Genomic DNA, 25,251 nt, shown 5'->3' with positions numbered 1-25,251 from the left:
ATGCACACACTTTAGAAGATCTGGGCATTAATTTTTGTTCTGATGAGTGTGCTTCAGAGAGTGAAGGTGTTTGGAAGAGTGTTGAAAATATTCTCCTGGGCTCTGCTGGAGTTTGTGGGTTGAATAAGCTTACCTTCAATTAGCAGGCCTGAGTTCTCCCAGTGAGTGATGGAGAGGCTCCAAAAAGAACACTGTATTTTAGTTTATTTTTTTATTTTATATTGGAATATAGTTGGTTTACAGTGTGTTAGTTTCAGGTGTACAGCAAAGTGATTCAGTTATATATAAATACACATATATACACTCTTTTTCAGATTCTTTTCCCAGAATATTGAGTAGAGTTCCCTGTGCTCTACAGTAGGTCCTTGTTGCTTATCTATTTTATATATAGTAGTGTGTGTATGTTAATCCCAAACCTCTAATTTATCCCTCCCCCCAACCTTTCCCCTTTGGTAACCCTAAGTTTGTTTTCTATGAAAAAAGGACATTTTAAATGGAAATCCCCCAGTTGGTGCTTTCTCCCTTTGATTTAGGTTACATAAATCCAATTACTATAATTATATTACTTATTTACTTGTTTGTTTACTTATTTGAAAACTTGGAGTGCCTTGGAGGGTAAGTCTTCTGACAGGTTAGAAGATACTGGTTGTCAGCTCATGGTCTGATTGGTGGTACAAATCAGAGGATTGAAATTTCAAATTAAGGACTATGTTTCTAAATTGAGAGCTCAAGCACAGAGATGTTCAGATGTCCTTAATGTCCACAGGTGTCAGGGGCAGGGAGGTGAGCTAGATTGTTTTCTCCCCTGCGTGGCTTAGATATTTCCGAATTTGCTATTCTCAGTAGCTCTTCCCTAAAGTTGAGTTATACTGGCAAAGTCCAGACCTCTGTGTGAGGAGAGGGTGGTAAAGAAACAAGTCGTTTCAGGGGGGTGAGATCTAGTCTGGCTCAGGGACCGCTTGTGAACTCTCCCTCAGGACATCCTAACCATTTCCCTGGCAGCAGTTGAGTTTGTTGATACGTGAGCATATCATAACACCCCACTACCTCTACCCAGCCTCCCCACGCTTCATCAGAAACAAATCGATTGTTTTACGTGTGCCAAAATAAGAAGGTTGAATTTTGCCAAAGTGGAGAGGAAAAACCGGGATAGCCTATTACATGATTATTTTACATTTTATATATTCTTCCTAGAAAATAATTATTTCGTATTTCACTTGACAGAACGATGAACTTATTAGTAGGGAATCAAAATCTCTTACTGGGGGCTTCCCTGGTGGCGCAGTGGTTGAGAGTCCGCCTGCTGATGCAGGGGACACGGGTTCGTGCCCCGGTCCGGGAAGATCCCACATGCCGCGGAGCGGCTGGGCCCGTGAGCCGTGGCCGCTGAGCCTGCGCATCCGGAGTCTGTGCTCCGCAGCGGGAGAGGCCACAACAGTGAGAGGCCCGCGTACCGCTAAAAAAAAAAAAAATCTCTTACTGGTAGGGTTATTCAATAGGAAATTCCATTTGACAAGTTAAGACTCCCAAACAGAAAAGTGTCTTTTATCTTCTCTAGTCTTTTTTATTTTTATTTTTTTGAAGGGATTTAGGAAACTCCCTACTCCTTTTTTTTTTTTTTCCTTCATTTTTCTTTTCCTAGTGCCTTGGTGATAGGACAGAGTGCTTTCTTCTCCTTTCTAGAGAAAGAGAAATCTGTCCACATCACCTCCAGGGCCTCCTGGCTAGCTTCTCTCGCTGGGTCCCCAGCACACTGTCTGCCTGCCTGCTGGATCAACCTCATCTTTTTAAAAACTTCTATCCTGGCATTGACTTAGTCTAGAAATCTGCTGCCCACTCCAGCTGCCACCAGCCACATACGGCTATTTAAATTAGTTAAACAGAACGGAAATATTAGCTCCTTAGTTGCGTCAGCCACATTTCAGCTGCTCACTGGCCACACGTGGACAGAACAGAAGAACATTTGTATCATCACAGAAAGTTCTATCGATGATGCTGGTCTAACACCCGTAACGGTTTCCTGTTTTTTAAGACTTTACATGTAAATACCTTAGCCTGGCTTCTGTGTGACTTGTTAGAAGGTGGTCAGGAAGCTCCACGGGCTGGAGCTCCCAGGAGACTCAGAACGGGAGAGGCGTCGCATTCCTTTTTCAAGAATGAGTGGTGCTCCAGCAGGCGGGAGGTGGTAGAAGGTGATTCTGGGGAAAAGTGTGAATGGGGAGATCAATTTAGGAAGCGTAGAGGATCTTGGTCTTGGTAAAGTCTAAGGGGAGTAACAGGCAGCAGGAAAAAGACGGCCTGGGTTCTCTGTTGGGGTTTTTATGGGAAAGCGTCTTGTCATGATTTCAGTTTGTGTTTGAATTCAACCATCTTTAATCTCCTCTGTCCTCAAAAAGAGAACTTGAAAGAGTTTATCCAACAACTGCAAATAGGATGGGAGCAAGGATGTTTGTAGATGATGCTTCAGAGGGAGGAGAGGTGGTGATGAGAGAGGTCCAGAGATGCTGGAAGGAGCCCCGTGATAACGCGAGGCACACGAGAGAGGAGCGAAGGGGGAGCAGGGCGTGGGGGACACAGAAAATACCACAGGGGGTTATGAGGCAAGGGGTGTCTTCGGAGAAAGTCAGGTTTTCATGGTGGCCCTGATGCAGGAATGTAAGATGTTTAAGATCAGTGGAAGATGGTTCCTGCCTGCTCAGGTCCCTGGGCTGAGGGAGGTGGGGAGGGGTCATGGAGGCACAGGTCGTTCGTGGTGGCAAGAACTTGGCCTTCAGCTCTGTGTGGGAGGTTGAGCTTCACCCCACTGAGCAGTCATGGCCTCTGGTGCTGAATAGATTTCCAAGCCTGGGGTGGTCATCTTACAGTCATGGAAGAGGCTGGGGAGAAAGGGACAGGTACTCCATGATGGGGCTGGCAGCAGCTGGAGGTCGTGGCCAGGAGCCTTGCTGAGTTGATGGAGTTAAAAGCCCCACTGGGGAGCTGCAGAGCTTATTGGGTTACCTAGACCCAAGGCGCCGAGCGATCACTGCTGGTTCAGCCTCGCGCCTCCCTCCAGGTGCCGGCTCCTCCCCCTCCCCCGAGAGCAGCGCCTAGGGTGGGGATGGGCCTTTTGCAGCAGAAGGGCAGGGTTGGGGGAGCCAGCGGGGCAAGGCCACTAGAGCCGCATCCGGGAGACGCCTCCCAGGTTGTGGCTGTCTGCCGGACACGTGTTCTGTGCAGAGAGCTGGAGTCGGAGGCGTCCGTTGGAACGATGATGACTGTGCAGCAGTGTGGCTGGACCTGAAGTCCAACCTGGGGTTGAGAGCTGTCTCTGCCTCTGCTCTGTGACCTTGGGCAGGTCACCTAACCTCTCAGGCCAGTTCCTCTTCCCAAGACAAGGAGAATAATTCTCACTCTCCCAACCACTGCAGGCTGGCCTGGGGATGAAAGGTGGTTGGTGTGGAAGCATTTATTTTATTGAAGCCTAGTTGATTTACAGTGTTGTTAATTTCTGCTGTATGGCAAAGTGATTCAGTTATACGCATATGTACATTTTCTCTTTGTGTTCTTTTCCATTATGGTTTATTACAGGATATTGAATATAGTTCCCTGTGCTCTACGGTAGGACCTTGTTGTTTATCCGTTCTCTATATAATAGTTTGCATCTGCTAATCCCAACCTCCCAATTCCTTCCCTCCCCCTTCCCCCTCCCCCTCGGCAACCACAGGTCTGTTCTCTGTGTCTGTGAGTCTGTTTCTGTTTGGAAGCATTTTATAAGTTGTAACACGTGACGAAAATGCAAGTTATCTATCTGTAAGTTGGGCTGCAGTTGGTAGAGATTTGAGAAGAGGTAATCAGGGGCAGATGTCTTTACAAGATTCACAATGAATTAATGAGAACATGAATCTAGGGTATGGTAATGGAAAAAAAGTAGACAATAATGGAGAGTTTTCTAGGAAGAATTTAAAAATTACGCTTGGAAACCAGTTAAGCAATTTGGGGTGGGGGAGGAGGGGTGGGTGAAAGAGAAGGAAGGGTTAGGAAAGATAACAGGATTCCAGTTTGAATGACTGAGAGTCTGGGGGTGAAATTAAGTAGAAAGTAATAGTCGTGCAGGGACAGACTGGAAATCTGGCAAGGACCTTGGCTGTGGGCTTAATGAGTTCCCGGTGCTACTGGGACCTCCTGCCGGACAACGGCAAGAGGATACCCAGCTGTAAGCACAGAGGGACGTTGAGGCTGTGGTTGGGAGCCAACCAGCAGAAGCCGTGGAATCGACTGCTGTCGCCGGGGTAGAGGTGCAGCATCAGAAGGCCGGAGACAGACTCCGGGGGGAGATGATGGGATGTGACATCCTTTGGGGTTAGGGCTTCCTGGGTGCATTGGTAGCTTCCTTTGCTGCCTGAATCCTGGCCCTTGTCACACTTAGCACCATGTGTTCACTTGTGCATATTCCTGACACACTCTTATCTGGGAGCAGGGGATTCTGTTCATCTTGGGTACCATCAAATCTTGAACATAAGTTAACTGCCTAGTAGCACACGGTAAGTATTTGCAAATCTTCTGAACGAGTGAATGAGTGCTCTGAAACTAAGGTGGGGATTGGGAGGGACCATCAGGGGAGGGCAGGGTCAAGGTCACCTTCCTGGGCCCCTTCCAGGTCGAGTGACATTCTCTGAGACCACGTGATCTTGGTAGTGTCTTTCTCCTCTGATGCTCTGTACATGAGAGCACAAACTGTTGATGGTGGATTAGGAAAAATGAAACCCAGAAGGTCAAGGGGATTAGGGCAGAGTCGGGATTCGTATTTGGAAGCGGGGTCACTGCAGATGGGATCAGTCAAGATGAGGACTTGCTGGAGGGGTGGGCCCTGTCCTCTCACGGAGAGATGCGTGTGCACCGGGAGAGTGCGGGCGCAGAGGCCGCAGTCAGCAACCCACCAGAAGGTAGGAAGTGGCCGGAAGTACCCCCCGCTTCAGGGTTCAGAGGATTCTGGCCCTGTTGACACCTCGAATTCAGACTGCCAGCCAGAGAATGATTTTCTGTTGTTTAAGCCACCTGTTTAGGGTTAGCTATGGCAGCCTGGGAAGTGATATGGCTAAAGGGACGTGGGCATGAAGGTCATGGAGGCCATGCTCCAGGTTCAGAGGACAGTGTGCAGAGATGGAGGGAAGGAACGTGCCAAGCGTGGAAAGCTCTAGATGAGGGGCGTGGTCTGCAGCCTCCACGGGTCGCGCCGTTACGAGCTCTGTACCCATTTCTCTGAAAGTAAAGTGAGGGGCTCACGTGACCATCACGAAGGTGCCTTCTCCATTCATGGTTTTACTCATCTCAGCCGGCAAGAGGTTCCCGGCACGTGGGGTTTCTTTGCAGGTTTTATAAAAGGGGCTCCGTGCATCTAAATGGGCCTGAGGTCTTCAGGTTGACAGGGTCCAGTGTGCCAGCCGCCCCCTGGTAATTGTCACTGCAGAGAATGTGATCAAACAGCCTTGGGATGTTTTCTCTAAAGAGAGGGAAACAGCTGGTTTTGAAGGTGAGCTTGGCCTCAGTGCTGACGTTTTAGAAGATTCGTCCTGTGTTGGGTGCAGCGTGAAATGTTTGTGTTCCCCTCACTTAGTGTTTCCTTTAAGTTTCCATGCTTGTGTTTCTTCCAGAGATGGACAGGTGTGTGATTCGGGGTAGCAGCGCGGCCTGTGTGCATTCCTGCCATCCTGGCCGCCGTGGGCTCTGGGCAGTGGCCCCTCTGTTGAGTCCAGTCGGGGAAGGAAGCCAACGGGGAGCCCTTCTCGCAGTTTCCAGGGCAGCTCCAGGAGCAGCGGTTTCTCCCGGTGGGAAGAGGGATGTGGTCCACTGAAACTGTGGACGGGCCTGCTTCTCCTCCACAGATCCGGCCATTTCATTCCTTCTCTTTTTACCTCCCTCCTGCCTCTTACCAAAACAAAGCAGGCGGCTCCTTGAGAATACCTCAAAATAATTTACTTGCTGAAAATGTGTGAAAACAGTGATCTAAGATGGCAAGGAAAAAGGAGACCCTCGGCGGTCTGTTCCATTCCGTGTACTTTTCGGAACAGAGGGGATGAGGGTAAAGCTTTGGGCTGACGCTGGGGCTGGGGTCTGGTTCGCCCTCTCACTGATAAAGGGCGAGCCTCTACCCAAGTGACTGTGTTTGACTGTAATCGAGGCCAAAAAGAACACTGGGGTCCTTGGCTGAAACGTGCAAGAAAAACACGTCAAACAGAAGCAAAACGACCACACGTCGTTCTCTGTGCGTGACTACATGTGCGTAACTGTAGCCTCAGGAAAGCTAATGTTTCAGGGAAGGAACTTATGATTGCTGTTCTTTGTAATTCAGACTCTATTACAGTAAGAAGCGTCATTGCAGTTTTAATGAAAATGTGGGAAGATTTGGGGAAGCGTTGCTCTCGGGCAGCCACACTGCGTTTCCAAAGTCGGCCTTCCTAGCCTTCCCTCTTCCTCGTGGTCTGTGGTTAACTGGACCCTCCCTCCACCCTCCTCTCCAAACACCTCACAGGTTTGAGAGATGGTGACCAGGATGGAGTAAAGCCCCTCCCCGCAGTCTGGCCCTGGGGCCCCATGCGCCCTCTGGATGGAGTGGCTGGGTCAGCCTGGCCTGCTCCCCGGCCGCTGTTTTCCTTAGTTGTGTTGTTGCTTTAATTGGCCACTCTTCTCTTCGTCTGTGATGAAAACTCACACGAGAGCCATTTTCCCCACCTTCTTTATTGGGGTTATTTTCTCTGCACAGGGTCCACGGCTGGCGAGGTGATCTGTGCCCGCTGCTTACTTTGTAGGCAAAGCTGTCACCTGGTGGGTTTCTGCAGGGCAACTGATAATGTTACACCTTGAGGACTGTTGAACCCGATTGGTTCTCAGATGCAGGATGTCTTTCCCCAGAGTTCTTGGGCTGCAAGCCCTGCTCTGAGGATTCACGTGTGTGGATTGGTTGACAGCAGCATTGAAGGTTTTTCCCCCGGGCTTCCCTGGCGACACAGTGGTTAAGAATCTGCCTGCCAGTGCAGGGGACACGGGTTCGAGCCCTGGTCCGGGAAGATCCCACATGCCGCGGAGCAACGAAGCCCGGGCGCCACAACTACTGGGCCTGCGCTCTAGAGCCCGCAGGCCACAACTATTGAGCCCGTGTGCCACAACTACTGAAGCCCATGTGCCTAGATCCTGTGCTCCCCAACAAGAGAAGCCACTGCAGTGAGAAGCCCACGCACCACAACGAAGAGTAGCCCCGCTCGCCGCAACTAGAGAAAGCCCGCGCACAGCAACGAAGACCCAAAGCAGCCAAAAATAAAATAAATAAAATAAAATAAAATAATAAGCTCCCCCGCCCCCTGCAGTGGATGGATGAGTTACTTGAGGGTGGTACTCTCACAGGGCCCGGAGCTCAGGCTGACTTGCTGTCCAGGCCGCTTCCTTCTGCCTGGTTTCACACATATTAATGACTTTTTTTTTTTTTTGCGGTACGCGGGCCTCTCACTGTTGTGGCCTCTCCCGTTGCGGAGCACAGGCTCCGGACGCGCAGGCTCAGCGGCCATGGCTCACGGGCCCAGCCGCTCCGCGGCATGTGGGATCCTCCCGGACCGGGGCACGAACCCGTGTCCCCTGCATCGGCAGACGGACTCGCAACCACTGCGCCACCAGGGAAGCCCAACTTTTTTTTTCAACCTAACAGTCTTGCCTTGAATTTTAATTTTTTTAATATTTATTTATTTTCTTTATTTTTGGCTGCATCGGTTCTTAGTGGTGGTTCGTGGGATCTTTTCCATACGGTGTGCAGTCTGCTCGGGTTTCTCTCTAGTTGCGGGACGTGGGCTCTGTATTATGCGGCACGCGGGCTTATTTGCCCCGTGGCACGTGGGATCTTAGTTCCCTGACCAAGATCGAGCCCGTGTCCCCTGCACTGTAAGGTGGAGTCTTTACCACTGGACCGCCAGGGCAGTCCCTTGCCTTGAGTTTTAAAGAAGACATTCTTACTGCAACTAGAGAGAGACTCTGTGGTCATTTGCCATGAAAGGTTTGAAAGCTCTAATAACAGAAGCCATAAAATAAACAAATACTAAACATTAAAGTGATCTCTAAATACTGACTTGGATAGGACAGAAATAGCAAAAGACCATAAACAGAAAGATGACTTGCTAATATTACTATGTGAGGCTATTTTAGTAATGGTGCCTAGGGTGAGACAGCCAAGGAGACCAGTGAAGAGGGAGGCTCGGTGAACACATGGCCCTCGGGTGTGAAGCTGCTTCAGCTGCCACGTCCAAGGGGAGGTTCTGGTGGGGCGTGTGGACGAGTGATTTCTGCTTCTTCTCTGCATTAGTCCTGTCTCTCTGGACTGTGGCTGGTCCTTTGGGTTGTAAGTCTTCTAGACACATGAGATTCTCAAAATGCTTGATTTGGAAGAAGAGTCCTATAGGTCTCCTGGACTGAGTGTGTATTTCTGGGTGAATATTGGTGGGTGGCACAGGCACGTTGCAATTGGCCACAGACCCCACCACTCCTTAATGTCAACCGTACTCTTATTACCTGCCTGGTGCCCTGACATCATTTATCTACATGGGTACCAGAAGTACATATTCAAATTCTTCCTCAACCAGAAGCAAATAGATAGTGGTCTCCTGGAGATCATCGTTTCCCACATATTTCTGGTGTTGGTAATTTTTCTTTTATTCTGGAGGACAGGGTGTAATCTAGCAGAGCTACATAGTGAATCTGAGCCCTTGTGAGTCCTCGGGCTTCTTCAATTTGGGAATAACTTAAACCTCTAAAAGCTGTCTTGGAGGAGTTCATTAGGCTTTGAACTACGTCCGAGATCAATTCTATTCGATTTATTTAGTTGGCCTTTGAACAACGCAGGGGTTAGGGGCGCTGACCCCCATGTAGTCGAAAATCTGTGTATTACTATCTCTGCCTCAAAAACAAAGGAATTGATAACTCACCCAGGGGCAGAGAGCTGAAACATTTGGGGTAGAATCAGGACTCAAAGCCTCGTTCTTTCGATTTCACATATTGTGATCTCTAATGGAACACAAACTTTTCCCCACGGTTAATTGAAAGATCTGTAAAATGATGAAAAGACAGGCACTATATTTTTTGGAAGACGGTCTCCAGATAAGTGGACCTACACAGTTCAAACCCCGTGTTGTTCAAGGGTCAGTTGTATTTGTATTTCTCTCTCCAGCTGTCTTCTGACAGTGGTGGAAAATGAACAGTGAAACGCTCAAAACTCGTGAGAGGAAATACAACTGGTAAAGGATAGACTAAGAAGGCTTAAGGCCAGGATTATAGATTAACCGCCTAATGAGCCCTTGCATGGGTGACATTGATCTGAAGGACTGTGTTTAGCAGTGTGGGAAGCTTGTATGTTTCACATGTACGGAGGGAACAGTCCTGGTATTGAATGATTCGTGTTTCCCCGGAGGGAACAGTCCTGGTATTGAATGATTCGTGTTTCCCCTTTTTCGATCTTCCTGGAAACATTTTTGCCGCTAGGTTTCCCTCATTCCCCAAGTGTTGCTAAATTAACACAGGCCTTGGAAACCCCTGAACAGTCCTCTCCGTTTGACATACTTCTCTTATTTGTTCTTTTGAACGCGTTGATCTCGAGACAGGCTGCAGCCTGAGCCTGGATGGTAGCGATCTGATGGATTCCTCCCTGGCTCCGGCTCTGTGGTTGCAGCCCTTCTTCTGGAAAGGCCGTATCAAGTTCGTCCACTGTTGTGAATGAAAATAATCCGTTGGTGAAAGCACAGAATTAGAAACCTCTTGGTATATTTATTTCTGTGTCTCAAGAATTCTGATTTAAAGCAGACATTATTTCAAGTAATGTGAACAGTAGGTCGTTCAGAAGTCTCGGATGAATCAATGTTTTCTTCCCTTCTCTCCAAGAAAATCTATTTAAAGCAAAGGTCAAATCTGGGCTGGATTTAGAACCTAGTAAATGTAAGTCTGGAGAACAGAGCCGCTTCTCTTTTTTTTTATTCTCTACATAGTTTCAAGCACTAGGGACGCTCTGGTCTCCCTCCTGCAAATCATCATTTCCCACATATTTCTGGTGTTGGTGAGTTTTCTTTTATTCTGGAGGACGGGGGGTAATCTAGCACAGATACCTAGTGAATTTGAGCCCCCGTGAGTCTTCGGGCTTGTTCAATTTGGGAATAACTTAAACCTTTAAAACTTGTCTTGGAGGAGTTTATTAGGCTTTGAAGTGCATCTGAGAAGGATGGATCAAGGTACCTCGTGTAATTAACAGGCTCCAAAATTGAACCGTATGTCCACCCGCCCTCCGCTCCCTTCATCCCTCTGGCCTTCTCCGCCGTCTCCATCTCCACAAAGGTCGTCCGGCTGTTGTTGAAGGTGACGGCCCCTCCCACGGCCTGGCTTTGTTACCAACCCCCCACCCCGGTATTTCTGCTCCTGAAGTCTTCATCTCCACTCTTCCTCACCCCGGCCTCACCGTGTGTGGCTCTTGGCCCAGCCCCTGGCCCAGACTCCACTCCGCACGCAGGGCTCCCTCCCCTACGCCATCCTTTCCCTCAGGAAAGATTGGAGCATATCTGCAGGTCAGCCACCTGAGCCTCGAGAGGTAGCAGTGAAAGCATCAGCGGAGAGATCCCTCCTCCCCAGGAGGGCAGATGGTGAGAGGGTCCGGCAGCAAATGGGGAGAAGGTGGGCTTGCTGAGTGCCCTGAGGGTAACACACGTCCTTGAGCTGAGCCCTGAGTCAGTTTCCTTATACGATGCAGAAACTCAGCTTTCTGGAGGGATAAATTAGGAGTTTGGGATTAACAGATTCAAACTATTAAATATAGAATGGATAAACAACAAGGTCCTACTGTAGGGCACGGGGAACTATATTCAATATCCTGTGATAAACCATAATGGAAAAGAATATGAAAAAGAATATATATGTATAACTGGATCACTTTACAGCAGAAATTAACACAATATTCTAAATCAACTATGCTTAAATTAAAAATTTTAAAAATTAAAAGAAATTCACCTTTCTTAACCCAGGATCTTTCCCCCTCGCCCCAAGCCTAGCTTCCCAGGGGGTGTCTAGGTGTTCCTCCATGGGTGCTGATGGGTGAGGACAGGTGTCAGGTTGCAGTTCCTTTGCAGAGTTGATTCTTTGCTGGGGTACCCTTTTGTCCATTGTGAATGCTGCTAAATTTTCCAGTATTAAATTTTCCTCTTTAGTTCTCTTTAAAGGTTGACAATTATAAACTAATCTCTGGGCTTTGTTTGTTTGTTTGTTTTTTAGTAGTTTTCTCTTGCTCCTTGTTTCTCTCCCGTTAGAATCTATTTCTCTTTCATTTACGTTATTATTCTTTTTTTTTCACAGCTCTCTGTAATAGTACGTTAAGGAGTGGTGGGGTCTGCGGATAATTGCAAACTGTCTGTCCCACCTACCAACATTCACACAGAAGTACATGCTCAGTCTGGTAGACCTGTGCTACTCTTCTGACCAAATCAAGCATTTCCATTCTTGTGTCCCTGGTAGAAAGCATGCTTCTTAAAGACTTGTGGGCAGGGGGGAATCTATTATATCTTTATACCCCCAATACTTTGAGTATCACCTGTACGTAACAGCGTAGTACTTGTTGAATAGAGTTTAGTAAGGTTAACAAAAATGGTTTGTGATGTGTGTGTATATATATATATATATGTATATATATATATAAAACTATTTGGTATGGTATATTGTAGTGTATATAGTATATAAGTATTTTATATATATATTTTATATATCATATATGCCATATATATAATATATAGGATGTATGTATATATTTTTCGCAGAATAGCTTTTCATCTCTTCTTTTAAGCTTTTAGTACTAAGACTTGGGACCCCCAAAATATATATATAAAGAAGGAAGCTCTCATAGGCACTTTAGAAGTCCCTAACTGCATCGAGTATGCCATCTTATTCAAAGTTTTTAATAGTAAAGTGGACGCTTTATTTTTCCCTGTAGAAATGCTAGCCATCTGGAAAGCTGTGTGTGTGTCTGTGTGTGTGTGTGTGTGTGTGTGTGTGTGTGTGTGTGTGTGTGTGTTAGAGGTGACATCTCTGCAGAAAGCCGTCTAAGGAGCTTCAGGAAGTCATTCCTCTGGATCCCTTTGGGTTTTGCATCTGGGAATTTGTATGTTCTCTCAAAATTACTAGTTTATTTGTAGAGGCTGATCCTCTGTCAGCTGGGTGGAACATAGAGCCCTGCACCCGTATTAGAAACAGCCCGGAAAGCGCTGAGAGAAGCCGGGCGGAGCCCTCGGGGGAGCGTGTCTCTGCACCAGTCGTGTCCCGTTAAAGATCAAAGAAGACGGTGCTCACCAAGGGGAGTGGGTCCAGTACAGTCTTGCAGGGCCAGGAACGTGCAGGGAATGTTTGAGGTCCATCAGCATCCCTGAACCAGGGGGCCGTGGCCGCCCTCCTCACGGTTATTCCCACTTTTAGTGGCAGGTGGGCAGAGAAACAGAGCAGCACATTCCCAGGAGCCCGTGATGCCCAGTGCCCAGTACTGAGGGGCAGTCGGTGCGGAGGGGAGGCGTCGTAGCCAGGAGAGCTCCTTCCTGCATCTCAGGCGCAGCGGCCATGCAGGACGTGGGCCCAGGGGTCCCCTGTGCTGTAGTTTTCGAGAAACTGGTGTCAGAGCTTTCGTGTGAAATTGCCCATTTTTGTTTTTTTAATTTTGGGTGAAATGGTTTTTTTGTTTTGTTTTGTTTAAAGTGGAATGAATAACCTAAAGGCAACCTATGGGTTATATTTCCTGGCCTCAAATGGACGTCGGGACCTTTTGTCCAGTTAAGCGTAAACTGTTGTGCTTTGGCCTGTAAATTGGTGTCTCCTTGACGGTGGCCACTCGTGTCCAGTTTCCGATGGACTCCTGCTTCCTGCTCTGCTTGACCTTCCTCCCTGGCATGTGCACCCGTGGATGTGCCCCCTACGTGTCCCCAGGGAGATTGGATCTGGGGGCACGGCCGTGTCTCAGTCACATCCACGCCTGCTTACTGAAGGTGTGAGTGGTGCAGGACGCTGACGCCTCCAGGCCTCTGAGAGCTTCAGTTGGAAGCCCGTGACCGCGGGCACGTGATGATGCGCGCAGGGGACCAAGCAGAGCGGAGGTGGTTCTCAGCCGACAGCGGACGATGGCTCTGCCCGGGTCAGTGTCCGGGGGGCGGCGGCTGTAGCTCAGCACCTGCGGAGCGATGTGCTTTGTTGGCTTTGCTCCCTGAGGAGTAGCAGGGAAACTGCCCAGATGGTTTCCTTTCCGTTCTCGGGGCAGCGTGGATGGAGAGGTCATGTGACCCACACAGAACGAGCTGCGGATGTTCCGTGGGAACTTTGCGGGCGCAGTGGCCGGCGTGGCTTCCGAGAAGCAGAGCCCCCCAGAGCAAAGCCGGGTGTTCCCCGCCATCCAGCCGGCCTGCCCGCCACGGTCTCGCAGGGGACAGGGGTTTCCTCTTAAACCAAATCCGCTCTGCTCTGACCCCCAGTCCCGGGCTACCCCCCCCATCCTCCCGTGCCTTTCCTGGTGATGCCCAGTTTATCCACCTGCCGAGAGGCTTAGCTCAGCCCCGTCTTGCCTCTCGGCCTCTGACTGTTCAGCGAGCACCGCGTGTGTTTTGCTTCAGCGCCTTTCCTGGTTTTGTCTCTGTCATCCCGACGAAGGCGAGACCCTCATCACGTGAAGGCCCCTCAGCTGCTTGGTGTCCTCCTCGCGTCTTGCACGCGTGTCATCCCGTGGGCATTTTACACGTAGGAGCCCGCGTCAGCTCCCTGCAGGCTCTGGGAAGGGGTCCTCCTGCTTCCCCCAGCGCAGCCCGCCAGCCTGTCCCCCGGTGCACCCCAATGCACGCCTGGGGCCCCCGCGCCTCGCAGGCCTTCAGGCCTGCGGCCTGGATGTGCGCACGCGGTGATTCTTGGCACTTGTGTGTCGTCTGTGAGGCTCTTTCTTTGTCTCTGGGCCTCTCTACCCCCAGAAGCGTATGCACATAATAGACCCTTAATGCGTGAAGGTGACACGGAGGCTTTTTGTCCTTGCTCTGTATTTCAGTGTCAACTTTATCTCCATAACCCTGAGTCCTTGCCAGTCTGCGGAGAGCCTGGTGAGGAGTGTCCCAGGCTGCCCGCCCTCGCCCCCCCTGGCTGGTCATGGGGTCTGCCTCTCGGCCAGGTGCCCAGATGAAACACGACGAGGCTTCCTCCCCGCTCCGTCATCAGTGTGGAGGTCTCCCGTGGAAACGAGACCTTTCCTACACTTTTACTGATTCATGTGGTCTTATTTATTGATTTTGAAGACGTGTGTGTCATGGAACATGCCCCTGACTTTTCCGACTGGAGGCGATCGTTTAGGAAGTGTGTAAGTGTGTGACAGTGTCCCACGCCGACATGAGATGTTTCCCTAACAGAGCAGAGGTTGGTAGGCACGTGACAGCCTGTTCTCCCCAACGACAGTGATTCCAGGAAAACTGAAGAGGACCCGTGGACAGGCTCTTTCCAGAACCGGGCCAGGGTGGGTCAGCTGTGGCTGGGGAGTATGTGGGCGGCAGCGAGGCCCAGCCCTTCGTGTCCCGTGCTTTCGCCTCCATGGACCCGAGATGGGAGCCCAAGGGCCCATTTTCTCGCGTGGCTACACCCTTCACTGCCTGTCAGCACGGCCTGCTGCTGCCACACGTGCATTTGGGGATCTTCCGTGATCTGCCTTCACTATTTCTCTTTCAGAAATGTTTTGGTTTTTTACTGTTTTTGTTGTTCACACCGGTCTAAACACAGTCTGGACACATTATAATTCCTCTAAGAGTCCAGAAGCCTTTAGAAGTAGGAAGTGCAAAGGCTGTATCATCGAAATAGTAACGTGAAAAGCTTAAATCAACCCAACGTCGGGAAATTAATACTATCATGTTTATTTTCTTACATGGCATCCATAAGGTTTATTTTTAAGGTTAGCGTATGTTTATTAAGACATTGGTCTTACCATACAGCAAATAAGTAGGTCAAGCATTGAGATGATTTTGTGGTACCTACGACGTGCTCCCTATGAGGGCGTAACAGATGTTAGCATTTGTCACTGTGGAGCAAATGTAGATCTTCAGTTTGCAATTGGTATTTTATCTTTTCTTTAACTGACGTATAGCTGATTTACCATGTTGTGTTAGTTTCAGCTGTACAGCGAAGTGAGTCAGTTACACGTACATATATATGTATATGTATATATACGTATGTATTCTTTTTCAAATTGTTTTCCCTTTATTATTATTGCGTATTGTAGTCCTCAGTATTACAGAATATTCAGTATAGTTCCCTGTGTTATACAGTGGGTCCTTGTTGGGGTATTTTATCTTTTTGTGTGAGACTAATAGCACTCTGTCTTCCTTGGCCAAAGTTTAGCTGACATACTTAATCACACAGTTCATTAAAAATACTCCAGCAACTTTTTCTGCAGTACTTTGTTTTAAAATTTCTAAACTCAGTCACCATTGTGTTTGCTTTGGGCACTTTATAATCCGTCCAAGAATCAAGGCCACTTCAGAAATAGTTAAACCAATGCCTCTATTATAGATATATAATGTAGATACGTTAAAAGTTAAAAATGTAAATCTCCAAAGGTCAGGAAATTAAGTAGTTAAGTTGAGGTTGTTATGTTGACAGTAAAATTATTCCTGGTGAGTGTGATGATTCTTTTTGGGAGGGGTGTGCCCGAGAAGCTTGGAGTGCATAAGGTACTTTAGAGATTAATGTGTTATTTGTGACTCTTTCAGAATCACTGACAGTACTTTTTTTTTTCTGTTGTATGAGTTCTTTATTTTTAATTTTATTGAAGTATAGTTGACTTACAGTGTTGTGTTAATTTCTGCTGTACAGCACAGTGACTCAGTTATACATACATACGTTCTTTCGTATTATTTTCCACTAGGGCTTATCACAGGGTATTGAATGTAGTTCCCTGTGCTCTACAGTAGGACCTTGTTGTTTATCTAGTGTGATGATTTTAAATGTGATTCATTGTGTCCCCAAAATAGACAGTGACTTCCTGAGATCCATTCTGGACAGATGTGTGAGAAGCAACTGTTCCGTGGAATTAGAGAGGGTCATTTTATACGCAGCTGAGGGATCCCTCACAAATGGGGATGTCACATTCTTCCTGCGGGAGGGTCCCACTTTGAAATCATTTCTTAAAAAGGGTTATCTCCTTTCTTAAAAACTGCAAAAAGACTCCATAGTAGAGGTTCAAATAGCAAACGCTTTTTCACGCATCTGCATTATTTTTGAGATCTTATTATACACAGCTATGCAAGAACACATTTGTTTAGTATGTAAAAGGATTCCTGGCGCTAACATCAAAATCTAGTTTTGCGGCAGAAAATAAATTAAGCATATTAGGTGTGCTATTTAATATCCTTTGAGAAGCGAAAGAAAGTACATATTTTCAGGGAGGTTTTTAACCTCGGTGACTTGAGCTCTGTCACAACTGTTAGTCAAATTTTCTTTCAATAAATAGTGGTGATTGATAGTTTTCAAACTTTCTAGGCTCTGAAGCCTAAGAGAGTAAATGGTCTCTTTCTTAAAAATGATACTTGTTGGTGAGCAGCTGCTGCCCAGCTTCTTTCACGTGCCCCACTTACTGAATCTCTCTTCTAATCTTGCCGGGGATGCCTTTCCAGGAAAATGTGGATCTTTGAGAGATGGAAGATGTAAAAAGAAAAGAAGGAACTGAAAAAATAGGGTCTCCAGCCCTAAAGAGAGATTCTTGGTGCTAGCCTCCGTACACTGTTGTTATTACCCTATATAAAAAATAGTCCCCGTGGGCTTCCCTGGTGGCGCAGTGGTTGAGAGTCCGCCTGCCGATGCAGGGGACACGGGTTCGTGCCCCGGTCCGGGAAGATCCCACGTGCCGCGGAGCGGCTGGGCCCGTGAGCCATGGCCGCTGAGCCTGCGCGTCCGGAGCCTGTGCTCCGCAACGGGAGAGGCCACAGCAGTGAGAGGCCCGCGTACCGCAAAAAAAAAAAAACAAAAAAATTCCCCGTGTATTACGTAAATTATTCCACTGTGCTTAGTTGGATGCCGTGCAATCCCAGCAAATAGAAATCCATTTAATTCACTAAAGCATTAAAAGAGATTTGACACCGTTAGTCATTTGGGAGATGCAAATTTAAACTACTAAAGCTAACACAACATAGCCATTAGAATCTAAGGCTGAAGTTAAACAGACCGTTGGCGTCAGTGTCGACGAGGAGGCGGCATAGCTAGAATGCTCAGATGGGACCGTTGAGAAGGCAACGGTGCAGCCACTTTGGAAAACAGTCTCATGGTTTCCATAAAGTTAAACATGCGTGTGCTCCGCATGTATCTGTATAGACGGTATGACGGAGTAATTTCAATTTAGGTATCTACCCAAGAAAAATAAAAACATGTTCACACAAAGACTAGGATACGAATACTTATAGCAGAATTATTTGGAATATCCTAAAACTGGAAACAGCCCCAATGTATAATAACAGGTGAGTGGACAGTTGTGGTATAGTCATACATTGGAATACTACTTGGAAATAAAAAGGAATAAGCTATTGATAAGTGCAGAAACTTTGGACAGATCTCAAAGGATTCGGCTAAGTGAATAGTTCAGACAGAAAAGACTAGCAACTGTGATTCTATTTGTGTGGCGTTCTAGAAGGGGCAAAACTATAGTAACAGAAGTGGATCAATGATGGCTGGATTCTGGCGGTGGGGGAGGTGAGGGGAGTGCTTGCAAAATGGCTCGGGGGGACATTTGGGGTGATGGAAGTCTTCTGTATTTTCATTGTAGAAGAGGTTCAAAGAAGCTGATTAACAAAAACAAAACAAAAGCAAAAAGACTTCTGTAGAGGTTATATGCTAGTGTGAATTCAGTAAATTGAGTAGGTTTACACTGAGAAGATAATTTTTTTTTTTTTAATCAGAAATGGAAACCTTCTATGGGAGGTAGAGACGGCCAGTGTAGAGAAAAGCCTGATGGGGGTGGTGATAAAAGGTGATCTGAGGGTACCAGGCAGGCACCTGGGTACCTGTAGCAAGAGTCCACATTATCTCTTTAGGATGTTTGCTTCATGCCTGTGAAGTATAATCTGATCTTCCTTGAAATGATTTGTATTATAGGAAGTCCTTGAAACATGACACATTTAATAGGTTCCTCTTATCTACAGATTCCTCTTCTCTTGAACCTGTGGTCTAGAGGATGAGCATGACCGTTAGAGGCTCACAGGCCCAAGGTTCATTCAGGAGAAGGTACTTTGCTCCTGAACTTTAAGGCTGAGTGTGATTTGGTTGAGTTGCTGCTCCTGAAACTCGAGCCATCCTGGCTTTTCAGCATCGTCAGCTCTGCGCCCGTTGGAATTTGCAGAACATCAAAGTGAGGGCTGAGGCAGCTGCTGCTACCACGGCGTCTCAGAAATTCCTCAGGACACTGCCGAGCTCGGGGAAGGAGACGATGACCTGCCTCGACAGGGTTCACCGCTGCCGGCACTGTTTAATTTTGAGGAGAGATTCCTGATATCTGCAAATTGGTAAAAATGCATCCGGATTCTAGAAATGGTTGTCTCTCCCGCTTTGTTTATTGAATCTAAAGTGATTAACAGTAGAACTGCCTTCCAGGTCCCATCTGCTTGTAGGCTGAGCGGGGTGCGCTTCAGCTGTGCTCAGGGGCCATCAGAGGAACCTCTGATCTGTGAATCAGCAGAGAGACAACCATTTCCCAAGATCACAGGGTAGCACTGTCTATGGTGTTTATAGAATCTTATTTAAAAACCCGGCAAGGCAGAGACAAGTGCTGACCTTACTGATAAGAGGCGCAGGGTTCATCGTACAACATGTCTGGGGAAGAGTGTCTGGCGTGGCTCAGAGATCAGCCTTTACTCAGAGTTGCCCACTTTTGGCTTTAAGTCATGTGTGTTTTCAATCGTGAAGGAAAACAAAATGGAAGAACATGTATGCTAAGCTGGAAATATATTTTTTCATAATAATGCCTAAAAGGCAAATTCTAATGAAGAATTTCGGGATGTTTCGTAACTTTCAGGAAATGAAGCCCCAGCCCCGGCTCCCTGTGCCCCCGCTAACAGCCAAGTCCATTGTAACTTCCGTAGTCGGTGTTTTATTAAAATCAGAGACTGCAGTATAAATTTTAGCAACTGGGCTAAGTAGGCATTAACAGGCCCTGGGATCCAGCCACACTTTGTAACGTCGTTCCTTTGGGAAAATAGAGTCTAAGTGCCCAATAACTAACTCACAAATAGACTTTTGAACCACGGTCCATTTGAGAATAAGGAACTGTTTGGGATATTAACACCTCCGATTGGCTTGCTCGAGAATTGCACAGAAGGGACCTATATTCTGCCACACATGTGTGGTGGGCCGAGCTAGTCTGGGTTTGATCAAAGATTATTGCTGAGTGGGCTTTGAAAACGTAGGAATTAAAGACCAAAGTAGAGGCTGGAGACAAGGGTAGAGTTGGAAGGATGAATCTGGAGGGAGTTTAGTGGTAGGAAAGGTTTTCAGTCTCAAAGGCACAGGTGTGATTCTGAGCAGATGAACTGCCGGGAGAACAGGATGGTTCAGGTAAGGGGGAAGGTTAGGCCTCGAGGACATTGAAGGCAAAGAGTCCAGGATACATGGAATAAGAAGAATCAAGGACCGATCGTTTTTAAGGAAGATGTAACGTAAAAATATACCAGGAAGGCTGAATAGCCCACAAGAAGGTCAGACAAACAGATGCCTCGAAGACCAGTAAATAATCTCTTAAAGATATTACAGTGAAGGCTTAGCTTAGACACATCAGTTAATTTAGGGAGTCAGCACATGTACGGCGCGCCTGCCTTGCGCTCTCGTGATCAGAGATTTTTGGCAAAAGGAGTTTCTGCCTTCATAGAATTTAAAATTTAGTATAATTCCAGCTAAACACAAAAATGAGCCACACCAGGCAAGGTATGATCCTGGTGAGGTCTACAATCTGCCCATCAGGAGAATATTAGGTTTTGATTAGTTCATTCTTTTGTGTGTGTATTTGCCACCCTGCTTGTATTGTAGGACTTATGGGGGTAGATACCATAGAGCATAGTAGGAACTTCAGTAACTACCTCTTGGTTGGTTGACGGTAATAGGTTTGACTCGTGTAATTGTTCAGTTGAACCCATTTATTAATGTACTGTACTCTTTGCCAGCGTGTGAGAAAGTGCCCGGTCAATGGAATATAAACGTGAAGTCTCTTCTATCTGTGTTGCGCGATTTAGGAATGTTTGGTGTTCTCACTGCAAGTGGACAGCTTGGCCGCCATGTTTCTACAGGGTGCAGTTCAGCACCGCCAAGGGGTCATTACCCCCATGGGCATCGCCTGCTCCTAGAGGCCTTGCCCTGACCACCTGCCACTCCCAACCCCGCCATGCATTCACAGCCTCGTCTCCCGTGTTGTGTATGCTGTCCCTGCAGTTACGATGTTAAAGTAGAAACCTTACTCCACGCAGTAAACGTGACAGCTTGTTGCTTGCGCACTGACTGTACCTACATGGTCCTTTCATCTCTATATCCGCTCGCCAGTGAGTTCCAGGAGTGACCTTTCGTCTTAGTCAGCTCGGGCTGCTGTAACAAAAGTACCATGGTCTGGGTGGCCTAAACACTGGGAATTCACTCCTCATGGCTGTGAGGCTGAAAGCCCAGGATCAAGGTGCCGGCAGATCCAGGGCCTGATGAGGGTTCTCTTCCTGGTTTGTCTTCATGCTGTGTCTTCACGTGGCTGGAGGGGGAGACTAGGGTTGAGGGGTGGAGGGAGGAAGAGGGATCGCACAGCCAGTAACAAGACTGATGCTGACACTGGGACAGCACAAGCTTTACCGAACGGCCAAAGAATGGAGAAGCGGCCAACTGGGTTGAGAAGCTGACACGTATACCCAATATATAGGAGGGTCAGAGTGAAAGGGAGGGATTTGGAAAGAGTAGCAGGAATATTCAGGGGTTATCCGGGAATAGGGATGTGTTTGGACCCGGAACTGATGTAATACTCCTTTTCAGTCGTCGTTTGGGTTTTTCTGGTTGTTGTCATGGCAACTGTCAACTGTCCTGGCACTGGTGGGTGTGTCATTTAGCAGCTAACGAGTGTACAGTGAGGCTCAAAGTCCACTGGCAGTCAAGTCTTCCGCCATCTTGGGCCTAGATGTTTCTAAGCAGTTCTTGTCAGCTTCCTCCTGAAACTTAGGTAAGAGCTATTGGTTTCCATTCCCGGGAAGGGCAGGGGTATGATTCTGGGGCAACCGCCTTGGTAACATCAGGAACATAGTTTTCTCAGCATGTTTCTCCCATCATATTCCCTTTGCTCAGGCTTCTTCTGGTGGTATCCCTCCTCATCATGCCCGAGCCTCCCACAGTGATAGGTCAACCACCAACACTTGGACCTCCCCCAGGAAGAAGAGCTGTCAGTGTCCGGTCTGTCCTCATGCACACTCCAGAAATAATCCCAAGTAGAGAAAGCACCCTTCATAATATCACTGCCTCTGCGTAGCTCCACTGGTGCTGTGTCCCCATAAAGAAGAGCCGTAGGCAGGGTCTGCGCACCTCCGGGACTTGTGCCCTCAGCCTCTTCCTCGAAGGACCCTGGGCTGGTCTGAGCCTCTGCCACGGCGCCGGCTTGCTGTCCGTGGACCAAATCTGCAAACCGGCCTGATTGCTTTGGCGAGACGTTTCCCAGGAGGGTTTCCTGTCTGCTGTGCTTGGACCCCGGCAGGCACGCCCTCCAGAGTTGCCCGGACCTGTCTGATTCCCCCGGTGACACCCCCAGGCTGCCAAGCTGGGGTTTCCCTAAGTGGGTGGAATTTTCTTCTCTACCCAAACTCTAAAGGGCAGGCTGTTTGCACAGATAAAGTAAACATAGATGTTTTGTTTGAGATTCGGGATTACGCAACTAACCAAGAGTAAGAAGTATAAAGTGTCCTTTATTTTTAGTAAAAGTCAATTTAACTTTTTTTCTTAGAGCATTATTTTATCAATTCCTCTATTATTGCATTGACAAAGCAGGCGTTGTCACTTAGGGCATTTATTCACTGTCTGAAGTGGCGGAGGTGTGTGTTTTCCTTGGTGTAGGAAGTTCTTCATGAATAAACAGTAACAGGAAGAGGAATGGGTTTTACTGGATGCTTATTATATGCCAAGTAGATTACCCCGAGTAGCTCACTTTTCATAAGAAAAGTGCTATGAAGTGAGTATTCGAAGTGAGCATCCTTAGCTCTGTTTTACACTCGAGAAAACTGCTGTTTAAAGAGGTTCTGTATTTTGCCCAAGGTCACAGAGGTGGTAAGTGGAGAGTCGGGGCCAGACCCCAGGCCGCCTAACCGTAGCACCCCAACTGTGCCTTAGGTGCAGCTTTTTAATATTGTCAGAGTCTCTTGTTTAAAGGGTAACCGAGCAGTAAGATAGTATGTTCTGCTTCTCACTTGGTGATGGTAGCTGATCCTCAGTTTAACGAGGGCTGGAAGAATCCCTGTTCATTCCACATATTTCTTTTTTTTTTTTTTTTGCGGTACGCGGGCCTCTCTCACTGCTGTGGCCTCTCCCGCTGCGGAGCACAGGCTCCGGATGCGCAGGCTCAGCGGCCGTGGCTCACGGGCCCAGCCGCTCCGCGACATGTGGGATCCTCCCAGACCAGGGCACGAACCCGTGTCCCCTGCATCGGCAGGCGGACTCTCAACCACTGCGCCACCAGGGAAGCCCCCACATATTTCTTAATTGTAATTTATGTTACCAGATGATAGATGTAAATATAACTTAATAGCCGAAGGACAGTTGTCCAGACGGAATAATTTCAGCTGACCTATATACTTCCCTGATTAACTTAAGCAGGCTTTTAATCATGAACCAAAAATTGTCTTTTATATATTATATTTGAACTTGATATCCTATTCGTAATCACAGATTCCGTTGGAAGATCAGAACGTCCTTGTTTTTAAATCTCAAAAGTGGTTCTATGCTTTAATTCCATCTGATCGTAGACATCACACCAAAGCACTTATTTAGGTTGGTAGCAATGTTTTAAAACGTATTGGCAGTTTAATTTATTGGATATTTTTTGTAACATGAAAAAATTATCAGTTCGTTTCTTACTCTGATGATACGTGGAGAGAAATGGTTTAATCTGCAGATCTCAGCAGAGAATGGAAATTCATCTTTTGTGTTATTTTTATATCCTCTAATATCTTTTGGATGCTTTAAAGGTGACCTTGTGTGAACTGAGAGATGCTTGGCATTTAAACTCCAGCAACGTTACCTTTTCCCCAAAAATGTATTTGTTTTTATGGAGTTTCCTGTTCTAGGGACACCAAGAATAATATGTGTGTAGTGTAAAGGAGGGGAGAGAAAGATAGTCATCAGAACCTAAGCAATTAAAGTTCCAATGGAGAAGAATTTGGATAGACGGCAACCAGAGTAGGTTATTGTAAATATCAAATGTAAATATCACTATGTGATATTCCCTAGCAGTCCAGTGGTTAAGACTTGGCCTTCCAATGCAGGGGGTGCAGGTTCTTTGGGGAGCTGAGGTCCTGCATGCCTTGGGGCCAAAAAAATCAAAACATAAAACAGAAGCAATATTGTAACAAATTCAATAAAGGCTTTAAAAATTGTACACATCAAAAAAAAAGCTTTAAAAAAAAAATTTCACGATGGGGATGTTTTCACCCATAGCACAGACCCAGAGGGCAGGCCGGTGTCATTTAATGTGTAAATATGCCAAGCTGAGCTCTGCATGTTTCACATTAGAATGGGCATGTTTTCATTTTAAGGAAGGTACTTCGGATTTCTGGGCCTTTCTTTCTGCTTTTTAAAAGCTTCTGTTTTTGATTTATTAAAATGTGACACGTCCGCCCCCCCCCCCCTTGTTTCAGGCCACGCGGGCAGCCATTACTCAGCACTGCGCTGACCTTGGGAGTCTTCTAGGCAAGGAGAACGACGCGGCCCTCATCATCGACGGGCACACCCTGAAGTACGCGCTGTCCTTCGAGGTCAGGAGAAGCTTCCTGGACTTGGCCCTCTCGTGCAAAGCGGTCATATGCTGCAGGTAGGCTCACGGAGGCTGCCCGAGACTCATATCCTGACTTGTCTGAGTCCTGGGTTTACGTGAAAGAACCATTCATGGGAATAAGCTTTGGGGAAAAAAAAAAAGCAAAACAATAATACACATTCAACTGTCCACTCACAGACTGCGCGCAAGGCGGTTAGTGGTTTTTGCATTTTTGTTTTGTTTATTGACTTCTGAGCAGATCAGAGTGATCAAAGCCAGGGTCTCTGGTCATATTCACAGAGGTAAAATGAAACACTCGGCCTCCAGCTCGTGGGATGTTAGAAGGGTCCCAGGGACTTGGTTCCTTGGTTCCGGAAGGATGCTCTCACCTTCCAAGTCTTGTGGGGTTTGGATGCCTCTTTCCTGAGGGACCGTCGGTGCTGCTTTTCAGTCCACAAGGAGCTTTGGCTGGGGACCGTGCTGTGACAATATTTGTTTTAAGATCTAACCAGATGCCCCTGCTGGCTTTTCTCGAAATCTGGGAAGGGTTTTTAGGGTGGGATTGTTAACAACCCATTGGCTACTGGCTATACAAGGTCCAGTTTTGATAGAGATTTGAAAGTCAGGCAAATTATAGGCAGACCTGGGAGATACGATAGGTTTGTTTCTAGACCACCACAATAAAGCGAATATTGCAATAACACAGGTCAGGAGAATTTTTTGGTTTCTCAGTGTGTGTATAAGTTATTTTTACACTATACTGTAGTCTGTTAAGTGTGCAGTAACATTGTGTCTAAAAAATGTACAAATAAATCAGAAATATCTTATTGCTAAAAACATGCTAATCGTCACCTGAGCCTTCAGCGGCGGTCATTTTTGCTGTCCAGGGTTTGAAATACTTTAAGAATTACCAAAACGTGACACAGAGTCACAGAGATACAAAGTGAACAGATGCTGCTGGAAAAAAGAGCACCAGTAGATTTGCTCGGCTCAGGGTTGCCACAAGCTTTCCATTTGTAAAAAACACAGTATCTGGTGAAGTGCAATAAAGCAAAGCACGATATAAAGAGAATAAACCAAATAAAGACGAGCAGCACCATCCCAGTTTTGCAGCAAACAACTTGAAAGGTGAGAGGGGAGCTTCCCGTTTCTGAAAGCACTGTGTTCAGGCCGCGCCTCGTGTGTGGTTGTTAAATGCTCAATGCATATTGCTGGATTCATCATTTCACTGCTGC

General features: G+C 47.2%; 1 protein-coding gene across 2 annotated transcripts in view; it reads left to right on the top strand.

The window, feature by feature from the left end:
• The window catches only part of ATP8A2 (ATPase phospholipid transporting 8A2), a 526,913-nt gene that overhangs the window by 222,940 nt on the left and 278,722 nt on the right, over positions 1-25,251 (top strand). For both annotated transcript variants that reach the window (XM_067713702.1, XM_067713701.1), the window contains exon 25: positions 23,901-24,073. In XM_067713702.1, the coding sequence (XP_067569803.1) occupies positions 23,901-24,073 (173 nt within the window). The remainder of the gene's footprint in view (positions 1-23,900; positions 24,074-25,251) is intronic.

The sequence above is a fragment of the Pseudorca crassidens genome, chromosome 18 (assembly GCF_039906515.1).
Source record: "Pseudorca crassidens isolate mPseCra1 chromosome 18, mPseCra1.hap1, whole genome shotgun sequence".
Lineage (NCBI taxonomy): Eukaryota > Metazoa > Chordata > Mammalia > Artiodactyla > Delphinidae > Pseudorca > Pseudorca crassidens.
The sequence above is the reverse complement of the archived record's forward strand: the minus strand, read 5'-3'. Positions and strand labels throughout refer to the sequence as shown.